Source organism: Gymnoscopelus microlampas (genome assembly GCF_963454915.1).
Source record: "Gymnoscopelus microlampas genome assembly, chromosome: 13".
Classification (NCBI taxonomy): Eukaryota; Metazoa; Chordata; class Actinopteri; order Myctophiformes; family Myctophidae; genus Gymnoscopelus; species Gymnoscopelus microlampas.
Window position 1 is genome coordinate 17,571,390 of NC_139950.1, and position 12,656 is coordinate 17,584,045.

Here is a 12,656-nt window from a genome sequence, read left to right on the forward strand (position 1 = left end):
GTACCCATTTCACTTTTGATTAATGAATAATAAATTATTATTTTTGTTTGTTTGTTTGTTTTTCCCCCGGTATTTGCGCGACCAAGACACCACACCACAATACATATCATTGACAGCTTCGTCCCCCCCCCCCCCTTTTGACACCATCCGTTTCTTTTATGGGGGGGGGGGTTCTTTTTTCCTTCATGCCTGCCCCTATAACCGGAAAGGTACTCATTAATAATTCCTGTGTTATTTTCTAAGGTCTGTGACAGTCCCATCAATATCTGTGAGAGTAAACAATTCTCTCTTCCAGAAGAAGCCACACAAAACCACAGAAGCAAGAAGCAAAACATACGGGGCAATGCCATATCAGGTCTATAGAGCCTTTCTAGAGCTGCGCGATAGACGGGTTGAATGCAGTGGTTTTTCATAATTCATTATTTATGGAGCAGCTGTCTGTTTTATATGTGATCACGTCATAAGTGGGAGTCGATCTCAGTATATTGGTCATGGCTTTCGTGTTTACATATACTGACTGGATTGTCCAGTGGTTCTCAACCCGTGGGTCGGGACCCCCAGGGGGGTCCCCATATGTTTGTTTTTTTTGGCGGGGGTCCCCAGATGGCAGTGAAGTGACAATTTAAGGACTTGTTAGACGTTTTTAATACTTTAAAAAAAATAGATCATTACTGTATCAAAAGTAATCAACAAACTACTATTAAAAACTGGTCAAACATTGGCAAAATCGTCAAATATAAGAAAGAGGCACAAAAAAAAGAAAGAAAAGAAAGAAAATTTACAAGCTGCGTTGTGAGCTTGAAGATCAGCCATTTTCACAATATTTATCTGTGGAACCGAGTCAAACTAAATGCATCAACTACTACAATTCCAAGTGCTTATAGCAAATATACAAGCTCACAGCGCGTCCCTTCGTGACACGCTGCGAGCTTGTAGATCTGCTATTTCGAAAAATCTTGAATATATATATATTTTTGTAAGCAAACATTTTTAACTAAAATCTTTGCCTCTGGCGGCCCCTGGAACTAAATATTTTGAGTTGGGGGTCAGCGGGGCAAATACATATAATTGTGGGTGTCCGCCTTGATATGAAAACGTTTGAGAACCACTAGCAACATACGTCTTTCACAAAAAGTTTAGGATTTGGAAGACAATCATCCTCAGGTCTTATTGGGTTAAATTAAAAGCAAAACGAAAGTTTTCAATTTTTCTGTTAATGCAAGAATATGCAATGTTGTGATCCAACACTGTCAGGTCCAACACATGGTATTCTCTCGACACAGCTTGTTGGCTCGCACAATTCTTCCAACAATTCCGCCAATTCCCTCGGAAAACGCTGCCTAGAACAAAGCCGATGGCCCACTTTTGTTTCGCCTTTGCAGTCATGTACTGGAAATAAGTCCCACTGAAAACCAAATCAGTCGAAGCCTATTTAGCTTGCTGCTCGGCATGCAACGGAAATATGTTTTAAAGATATTTTAAACTATGTTTTCGTGAACAGAAATGACAGATGAACGATTCATGTCGCAACTTTTGCGAGGTGGAATCACAGACTCTCTGTAGCATTCAAAGATCATGAACTATATACATACCTGGCTTGAGAGCAGTGTTGCCAGATGCTGTGAGAGAAACAAGCAACCAGGTCTAGGAAAACCAGCCCAAAAGAAGCGACTATGGGCCACATGTCATGAGCACTTTAACATATGCATCAGCTATTTGAAAATAGCAGATCTACAAGCTCACAACGCGTCGCGATGCGACACGTTGTGAGCTTGTAGATCGGCTATTTTCAAATAAAATCTTGCGGGGAAATTATTATACGCAGATCTGGCAACCCTGCTTGAGAGACTAAACACATGGTGACAGCCATGCTAACATTAGGCTAAGACCAGCGTCCCTCGGGCAGCACTCGGCACATGGACAAACATTGAGTTGGACTGCTGGCCTTGTAGCTGGAAGGCAGAGTTCTTCTACAGTATTGCTGTTTTTTTCTGAACGGAAATCTATTGTATTAATGCAGGGGTGTCCAAACTTTTTGTTCAAAGGGGGCCATACGGTATTTGACAACATAAAAATACCTTAGTCCTGTCTCCTGTCAATACTGTACCTTTGTTTGGACCATAAAAAAGCACATACTAAAGCATCGCCTTACAACAATTTTAATTAACTACAGTGCAATATCAATAGTTTTATAACAATAGTTAATAAGTTAATTTCCTTTGTAGGCATCACAGTGGAAAACATAAGGCGGTGAACTTAAAGAAGGTCCAAGGCAGCTCTGTTCAGTTCAAGTAGAAAATATGTTATTAATCCACATAGCAAGGAATTAAAAAAAAAACACAGGTGACCAACGCGTTTGGGCCAGAGGCCTTCATCAGGCTTTCTGTTTGACATAATTACAGACCCGCGCAGCGCTTCATCTATTATCAGATCAATAGTTTTTTGTAGCTAAATGCAAGCCAATCTTCTGTGCTCTGAACAAAACAAAAACAAGTCATGTTTTTTTTCCACATGCATGCACTGCATTGCTATTATATTTACAGTCCGTTAAATTGTCTTTGTTGTTCAAGTGGCAGTCTAGCCACATGTAACCAGGTGTGAAAAGGTTAAATAGAAATAGCCTTTCTTTCACATCTTGAGAATGAAACAACACAAGGGACAAGCAGTTAGGACTCCTTACAAATCTCTACTATCTGCCCAGTGCCCAGGTTCATTTCAAAACACTAAGAAACTTCATTGTATGAATTTCACTGGTGGGCCATAATATATTAATGAAGGAAGTGGTTGCAGATCGTATAGCTTGTGCAAACTACAGTACAAGCTCTACTGATCTACCATGTAGATCTAAGTGGTTAAATTAAACGTAATAATTCATGTCACACAATATTACTTTTTGTGTTATATAAGGATATTACTTTTGCAATAACGAAAACAAAACACCCTCAAATGTGGTGCAAAAGGACTAGGAGTGGTATTAAATGGAAGAGAGCAGGCTAAGTGGACTACAGAAGAATGCCACAATAATGTAATTAATGAATATTAATGAATATGCTATTTAAGCAGCCAAGATTTCAATGTCATGATGGAATGAATGCCCAAAAACTCAGAAGCTGCAGCATGCTCTATTGCGCTGGGCATAAAACAAAAAAAAACTGAATAAAAGTCTGAATAGTAGACCAGCTGCATTATCATTAGTGTGCATGAATCCTTAACCCATTAAGACCTGGAACTGTGTCATTTTTAGATTTCAGCTAAAAAGCATTATTTTACACTTTGGGCTATTCAAAAATAGCAGATATACAAGCTCATAGCGCGGCACCGAGTGCCGCGCTACGAGCTTGTATATCTGCTATTTTTGAAAAATCGTGAAAATGTGTGCAAATCTTTGAATATATATATTTTTAAAGTGATCATTTTTAACTCAAATCTTTGCTTCTGGGGGGTCCCTGGAACAAAATATTTTGATGGGGGTCTGCGGCCAAATACATATCATTTTGGGGGTCCTTGACATGAAAAAGTTTGAGCACCACTGATATAGAAACATACGTTTTTTCAGAAAACTGTTGGGATTTAGGAGACATGTAGAATCGGCTTCAGGTCTCAATGGGTTAACCATTATTGCTTGATGTGCAAAACATAATTCTATGCTACTGCATTCTATGTGTTACACTGCCTGGCACTGTGGGTTATCACGCCAGCCTTTGGAAAATGACTAAGTGATCATGTGCCCAAAAACGTTGCCCACCCTTGGTCTACACAAATGGAGGTTGTCATGCTTCCCAGGCTCGTACCGTCGCCGTTTTGTCTTTTGCAGCATGAATGAAATATCGGGCCTGGCCCCTGCATAGTGTTTAAACTGTTTGTAATGCGAGTGTGCATTAAGTGCGACATCATTCAGAAGTCGTGTTACGGTTTGAACCACATTAACATCGACAGTGACACGATTCCCCTCTTTCCACAGGAGCTGCTGTCTTTCCTTGTTAAGGTGACGTGTAACCCTGAGCTACTGCTCTACAATACTGGCAGTAGCAAGCTTTTGGCTCTTAACCCGTTAAGACCGGGAACGCAGATAATAGCAGATATACAGTACAAGGTGCCGCGCTACGAGCTTGTAGATCTGCAATTTTGTTTTTTATCTGTGCAAATCGTTGAATATATATATTTTTTAAAGTGAACATTTGTAACTCAAAGCTTCTGGGGGATTCTACAAATGTCTTCTAAATCCTGACATGTTTTTTTTTTTAAACGTATGTTGCTATATATATCTGTGGTTCTCAAACTTTTTTTCATGTCAAGGACCCCCAAAATATATCTGTCCGTGGACCTCCCCATCTCAAGATATTTTGTTCCAGGGACCCCCAGAAGTAAATATTTGTGTTAAAAATGTATATATTCAAAGATTTGCACAAATCTTCCACGATTTTTCAAAAAATAAATAGCCGATATACAAGCTCATAGCGCGGCACTCGGTGCCGCGCTATGAGCTTGTATATCGGCTATTTTTGAATAGCCCAAATAAATCTTAAAATAACACAGATGCGTTCCCGGTCTTAACGCGTTAAGGCCGTGACATGCTCAAAGCGTCACTGATGCAAGCATCCCTGACGCGCGTCAAGAGAGAATAGAAAAGAGGTTACCTTTCTGTGTTGCTTCAACCCAAAATAGAACCGAGCTTCTTATAGAGACGCGTGAACAGGTTTTGACACGTCCAATTGGAGCCTCCGGTGTGGTTTCAGCCGTTGTAAACAATGTTTGATAGCGCTTGATAACGTTTTTTCTCCCTTTATTTTTTAACATTGAAGTGAATGGAGCAGCAACTTTTTGAATAGCGTTACCTCCTAGTTCCTTTGAGAGAAAAAAAACAAAAAAAAGTTTTTAAAATGTTTTAAAATATATATTTTTTTTATAGGAGACGTCAAAAGACGTCATTGGCACTCATGGCACACTGAAAACAGCCGTCAAAAGACGTCATTGGCACTCAATGAGTTAATTTATTTAATTGTACATAAAGTAGCCCGTCTACATTCTCACATCGCGCATAGTGAGCTTGTCGGCAACTTGACGCCGGCATACGGCTCGTCTCGTCATGAATCTTTGGACTGAACTAGGCTGAACTAAACCATTGGTTCTCAAAGTGGCGTCCGGGGACCCCCAGGGGTCCTTGGCGGGGTTCCAGGGTTCCAGGGGTTCCAGCTAAATGTGTTAATATAGCATCACAATAATTTTAACCTCTTTTACCTTTTATACTTTGGATATTTTGTTTTAAATCGTGAACATTTTTAGAACTTTTTAAAGCGAACACTTGTAACTCAAATCATTGCTTCTGGTGGGGGTCCCTGGAACAATATATTTAGAGATGGGGGTCCGCGGCCAAATACATATCATTTTGGGGGCCTTTGTCCTTGACATGAAAAAGTTTGAGAACCACTGACTTAAACCCTATATAGGGACACTCAGGTTCATGTGGTTCAAGTCAGGGCAAGGCTATCTATAACCCGGGGTCTCTGCCAAGGGTTCTGGTTGTGCAGTTATAGACACCGTCCGTTCCATCAACGTGCGGTATTTGTCTCATTTTATTGTACACAGCACCACCGTCAAGACTGCAGTCACTTCCCATGTCTTTCCTTTGACTGAAAATGCACTTCCTCATGCTATGCTGTACCTTTTTGCTTCAGCTTTGCTTACCAAAGCACTTTTGTGTTCACTACTGCTGCCCAGATAAATCTGTTACTGACTATAACTAAAGTACAACAGTAAAATTGGCTGATTTATCGCAATTGAATTATTATCTGCAACATGCAAGCCACCGCCTATATTTCGGAAATTACTTTTCTTTTCCATTAACACCTTTTAAGACCTGGGACGCATCTGTGTCATTTTTTTTATTTGAGCTAAAAAGCATTATTTTACACTTTGGCTATTCAAAAATAGCAGATATACAAGCTCATAGCGCGGCACCGAGTGCTGCGCTATGAGCTTGTAGATCTGCTATTTTAGAAAAATCGTGAAAATGTGTGCAAATCTTTGAATATATATTGTTTTAAAGCATTTTTTTAACTCAAATCTTTGCTTCTGGGGGTCCCTGGAACAAAACATTTTGAGATGGGGTCGGCGGCCAAATCATTTTGGGGGTCCTTGACATGAAAACGTTTGAGCACCCCTGACATAGAAACATACGTTTTTCTGAATACTGTCGGGATTTAGAAGACATTTGTAGAATCGGCTTCAGGTCTTAATGAGTTAATAGCCAGGAAGTTGCTGACAATTAGCATTTTCAATGGTTTGACAACAGTGCCTGTGTTTCTTAAGTGCACTGACTCAGTCAGATATGCATCTTTTCCACTGCGCATGTGTTCTCTTTTTTTTGCTTTCTTTCTTTATTGTGCCTCAACCCCAGTTAATGCTTCATGTAAGTGTGTACCGGAAAATAGCCGATCTGCAAGTGAGCTTGTAGATTTGTGGTGTGCGACACCAGCACGCAATAAATACAATTTAGGCTTAGGCCCCTCGGCGTCCGTTCCTCTTCACTTTATCTGAATAAGCAATTTTTTTAATACATTTTTTAATAGGCCTTTTTGATTTTCATTTCATGATAGATAGTCCGCTACTTGTAATTATAGTCATCATTTCAACTGTATAGAGGAAAAATCATTTTTTTTCCTCTTCTTTCTATTTCAAGTATCTGGGTCGGGGTCTGTCGGTTCTGTTATGGTCTTAATTTTAACGATTAGTTATGTATCACTTCACCCATTTTCTAATTAGTGAGCCCCGAGGCTATCTTGTGAATAGTCTAGACAGCACAGAGTCTGCACACAGATTCAAGGAACCAGAAGCCAGTGAAAGATTCTTCTGATACCTTTCCAAGAACGGTATCAGTATGATATCGGCAATTATGCCGCCGATGTGTCCCAAAAGTTCAGTTCATGTGTGTATTTTATATTTACATGTTTGCTTGTTTATTGTATAATTAAAGTTACATGTTCTTGGGTTTTTAACATATGTACCAATTTTTTATCTGTCAAAATGTTATTTTTGTTTTATTTATTTGCTTAAAAGTTGAATGCTCTTAACCCATTAACACATTGACTGCCAGAGTTTATTCCAAATTTACCCCCTTGGCTGCCAGTGATTTGCGTGTTTTTTTGTTTTCTCTATTTTCTGCATTTAAATGCATTTAAGTTTCTCAGGCCATGGTTTTGAACACATACGACGATCGACCAGCAGAGCGCAGCAAAATGACACCCTCGATGACTCGCTGACTCGCCCCCCCCCTCCCTCCAGGCTCAAACAGTCAAAACAACATGAACCGGATGTGATTGTCTTCGACAATCTCTGATCGGCTTGTGATACGATGTGATACACGACGACGATGCCTGATCGTCACCCGGACCAAAGAAAATAAAAGGGGAGCTTTCCCTTTGTATTTTATAGCGTGTCCAAAAAAGGGGTTTTCTCTATTCTGGACGAAAATGACCGGAGAAAAACGATGTGACCCGGAAACGAAATTTTTTTTTTACATCCGGCTTCGGGTGAGTGTGACGTAGGCGGAAAACGAAAGTGATGATGAAAAGTAAACAGACCCGCGCGATCACAGATGAAACCAATGAAAATACCTAATATCGAGATAACTCGATCTAGGCAGTCGAGCGCTGGATTACTAATATCGAGATAACTCGATCTAGGCAGTCGATGTGTTAAGGCCTGAGCCTGATTAAAAAATCTTTTTCTAAATCCTATTTTTTCAATATTTTTCAAAAATAGCAGATCTACAAGCTCATAGCGCGGCACTTGGTGCCGCGCTATGAGCTTGTATATCTGCTATTTTTGAATAGCCAAAGAAATCTAAAATGACACGGAATGCGTGTGTCCCGCTCTTAATGGGTTAAAGCACAAAACGATGTTGTACCAAAAGATGGTATGAATAGTTTTTTTTCTGACAGTGAGTGTTAAACACTATCACATCTCAAGTAAGAGTCCAATGTGCTATGTTGATGTGTTGTGATCTCCTGTACAGGAAATAGGGCATTTTCTCCCCTTTGCATATCTAGGTCAGCAGTCGTGGAGATAATATCTTTTGACGTACAATACCGGCTGGACTTAACTGACATTTTCTTTTGTCTCTCTTGTTTTTCAGACCAATGCACGGTGACGAGGTCATACCTTTTTCTCCACAAATTCTGGTTCTTCAGCACCATCTACTACTTCGGTAACTGGGTATTCATCGGGGTAAGTTCAAGGATGTACTTTACAATCCTGACAACCTGCAGTATGAACAGGGTGTATGAAAATATATTATGACACCTTCTTATCTTAACAGAAACAAGACAGGTTTATTTGTCACACTCATATGGTACAAGCATTGAAATGTTCAGCAAGGACTTTGCTAACACAACAATATATAAAAATACAAATGCAAAGATATTTAGTGTTAAGCGAAAACAAGAGGGGGCCTAGTATAGAACCCTGGGGGACTCCGGTCAATTAAGTATAGGTTTTAGTGGCAGGTATGGTCAAATCTCTTAACCCTTTAAGACCGGGAACGCATCTGTGTCATTTTAGATTTTTTTTTAGCTATTCAAAAGTAGCAGATATGCGAATCTTTAAATATATATATTTTAAAGCAAATATTTGTAAAATATTTTGTTCCAGGGACCCCCAGAAGCAAAGATTTGAGTTACAAGTGTTCGCTTTAAAAATATATATATTCAAAGATTTGCTCACATTTTCACGATAAAAAAAAATCACTCTGTGCCACGCTATGAGCTTGTATATCTGCTATTTTTGAATTGCCAAATTAATCTTAAAATGACACAGATGCGTTCCCGGTCTTAATGGGTTAAACTGCAATGGGGAACGTGCAGAATAAGGATGTTTGGAAAATAAGTTAACATGTCGCAAACAATCCAAATGCTTAACGGACTGCAAACATCTGCTCTGTCGTGGATGCTCTGAGAGAGCTAAACGATAGCACTGATGAGGCCTCTAGCTTGTAGATCTGGTCCATTGCTTATGGCCCTCCTGGATCATTACAATCAGGCCAATAGACAAGACAATAATACCATGTAAGGAACGAATGGGACAGATAGACCTCATGTAGAGAAATTATAAGAAAAATAGACCCCCTGTAAAAAGAGAAAGACCCCATGTATGGGAAGAATAGGGAAATATACATGTTGCGGTGACAAATGTATATATCTGTTGTTGTTATATCTTTCTGAAAACATAGTTATCCTAACCCACATATACGACTGATCTCATCAGAATAAGTAATTACAGCCTTTTCCTGGTATTATGGAAATGGGCTGAAACGCACCCCAATGCTGTTCCGGGAGTCAAATTCCAAAGGGAACGGAGTTCCGCCTCAAAGAATAATCTATTTGTATTTAACCCATTAAGACCTGAAGCAGATTCTTTAAAAAGGTCTTCTAAATCCTAACAGTTTTCTGAAAAACTGTTGTTTCTATATCAGTGGTTCTCAAACTTTCCATGTCAAGGACCCCCCAAAATGATATGTATTTGGCCGCGGACCCTCCCATCTCAAAATCTGTTGTTCCAGGGACCCCCAGAAGCAAAGATTTGAGTTACAAATGTTCTCTCTAAAAATATATATATATTCAAAGATTTGCACAGATTTGCACGATTTTTCAAAAATAGCAGATCTACAAGCTCGTAGCGCGGCACTCGGTGCCGCGCTACGAGCTTGTATATCTGCTATTTTTAAATAGCCAAATGATAAAACAATGGTTTAAGTGGTTACATAGATGCGTTCCCGGTCGTAATGGGTTAAGGTGCAGTCGGCAACTTCGAAGAAATTAGCACAAGCTTGGATAATGAATGTGAAATGAGCGAATGGCTGCTAATTCATCAATAGTGTCTGGATACATACAGGCATGCTACTGGACCACGCTTACTTAGCTCTGTTTCTGATGGCTACCGGAAGACGTACTCAGATTCTAAGTAGAAGTAGCAATTCCACAATGTAGAAATACTCTGTTAACAAGTAAAAGTCCTGACACTGTATTAATTATTTTTACTTCCGTAAAAGTAAAAAGTAGCAGAATGTCCATTTCACAAGTGTTTTCAAAATGTGTCAAATATTAAAAAAATAGCAGATGGACAAGCTCCCAACGAGTCACACTACAAAATGTTGTGAGCTTGAAGATCGTCCGTTTTCGAGTAGCCCAAGTATAAACTAGGGCTTAATTAGTTAATGTATGTTTTATAATAATAATCTAAATCTGCAAAGCACTGTAACTAGTAACTAAAGATGTCAAATAATTGCAGTGGAGTGAGTACAATATTTGCCTCTTGAGATGCACTGGAGTAGAAGTATAAAATATCAAGAAATGGAAATACCCAAGTAAAGTATTTAAGTGCAATACTTGAGTACGGTTACTGTACTTATTATTATTATTATTTTCCACCACTGACTGGATCAAACTAGATGTGTAAAGTTACACGCTAATATAGCCTCTGTAGATGCCGGAGCCAAAAAATAAGGGCTTGTTACTTGTCCAGAAGACTTCGAGAAGATCAGATGTTTACAGGCCCTCAGCTCTATACTGTATGTTCACCCTGTTTTATTTATCGATCCATCATACTCCTCGAACGACTCTCTGTGTTCTTCTGCCTTTTATTTTATTTTATTTGTGTAGCTCTCTCTCGACTGTAACCCATTTAAACCGGGAACGCATCTGTGTTAACCACTTTTTTTTAAATACTTTGGCTATTCAAAAATAGCAGATATACAAGCTCGTAGCGCGGCACCGAGTGCCGCGCTACGAGCTTTGGCGGCCAAAAACATCATTTTGAGGGGTCCTTGACAAGAAAAGGTTTAAGCACCACTGATATAGCAACAATAGTTTTTTAGAAAAATTAAGACATTTGTTGAGACATTTGACAGTTACAAAATGTTCGCTTTAAATATATATAGTCAAAGATTTGCACACATTTTCACAATTTTTTCCAAAAATAGCAGATCTACAAGCTTGTACATCTGAGATGCGTTCCCGGATAGAATGGGTTAATATACTGCTGTTGGCAGCGGTTGAATAGGATTTTTCTGTCGGCCATTGTATGAACACATAACGGCATCTGAACCTACTATTGCCTGTCAGTCGTGTGCGTGTGCGTGTGCGTGTGCGTGTGCGTGTGCGTGTGCGTGTGCGTGTGCGTGTGTGTGTGTGTGTGTGTGCGTGTGTGTGTGCGTGTGTGTAAAGAAAGAAAGAAAGAAAGAAAGAAGAAACTCCTCTGATTGCTTGAGAGCGGTGGTGGAAGAAGTACACAGTTTTTTCACTTGGAATAGCAATACCACAGTATAAAAACACTCTTGTTACTGTGCAAGATCTGGTCGGTCTCTCTCTCACACACACACACACACACACACACACACACACACACACACACACACACACACACACACACACACACACACACACACACTGTAGCATAGCATTAAAGCTATAAGGACAACACAAAACAAGTCCTGGGGACTTTGTTTCCATTGTGGTCCTATGTATTCAATCCATCAACATAGGATACAAAATTAACCCAATAATGCATGTCATCAACACACACAAAACATACAGTATCAGTGTTGATTTTGACTGCAAATTTTGATTTAGTTTTAGTCATTGTGTTTTGAATACATTTTACATTTTTTAATTTATTTTAGTCATCTGAAATGTTTTAGTTTTTGTCTAGTTTTAGTCGACTAAATATCATAAGATTTTAGTCGACTGAATCTACAGTTGATTTAGTCGACTAAAATGTGTTTTGGCGGTGCCTTGATGGCGTCATAATGGCTGATTTTGCACTTATTTGTATGCTGAAAATAGCCGATCAACAAGCTCACAACGCGTCGCGCTAGCTTGTAGATCTGCTATTTTAGTCTAGTTTGTATCTAGTTTATCTAGTCTAGTTTTTATTTGTTGACTCAATTGTCAATATAGGTAGTCTTAGTTTAGTCATCGTAGCTTAGTTTTTATTTCGTTTTTATTTCGTTTCCGTCAGGGAAGAAAGGTAGTCGACTAACGTTTTTCGTCATAGTTTTAGTCGACGAAATATATATGCACTATATGTACAAAAGAGATGGTAAAATGACATTTACCTCTCCTTTCAGGCCAATTGTGTGAGTGCACTGCTGGTCCGTATCAATGAAAGGTTCAGAGCCATCAAGAGGCAATTTAGAAATGTAAAAAAAAGTTTAGGGGTATGCTTTATTTTATTTTTAAGAGCATCTGTCTGTCTCTGGTTTTCCTGAGCCAGGGGCCGTTTAGAGAGGAGAGATCAGGAAGCGAAATGGAAAAAAAGGTACAGAGGTGGCCATGGTTATGATTATACTAATAATACACTTTTAAAGCACTTTTCAGGGTTAAATGTTCCTCCTCCTCCCCGCTCAACTCTCCTACCACCTCAGTAAAAATCTAATGAACTACAAAGGGACCAGGACTGACCACTGTCCTTATTTAACCCATTCAAAGCATCGGTGTCATTTTAGATTTTATTTTATACTTTGGCTATTAAAAACTAGCAGATCTACAAGCTCATAGCGCGTCATTTCGTGCCGCACTATGAGCTTGTAGATCTGCTAGTTTTGAAAAATCATGAACATTTTTGCTAATCTTTGAATACTTTTGTTTTTAAAGCAACATTTT

General features: G+C 39.2%; 1 protein-coding gene across 1 annotated transcript in view; it reads left to right on the plus strand.

Annotated features, from left to right (window-relative positions):
- The window catches only part of lmbrd1 (LMBR1 domain containing 1), a 167,346-nt gene that overhangs the window by 149,574 nt on the left and 5,116 nt on the right, over window positions 1-12,656 (plus strand). Inside the window, exon 15 of the mRNA XM_084076736.1 lies at window positions 8,135-8,226. Within this exon, the coding sequence (XP_083932862.1) occupies window positions 8,135-8,226 (92 nt within the window). The remainder of the gene's footprint in view (window positions 1-8,134; window positions 8,227-12,656) is intronic.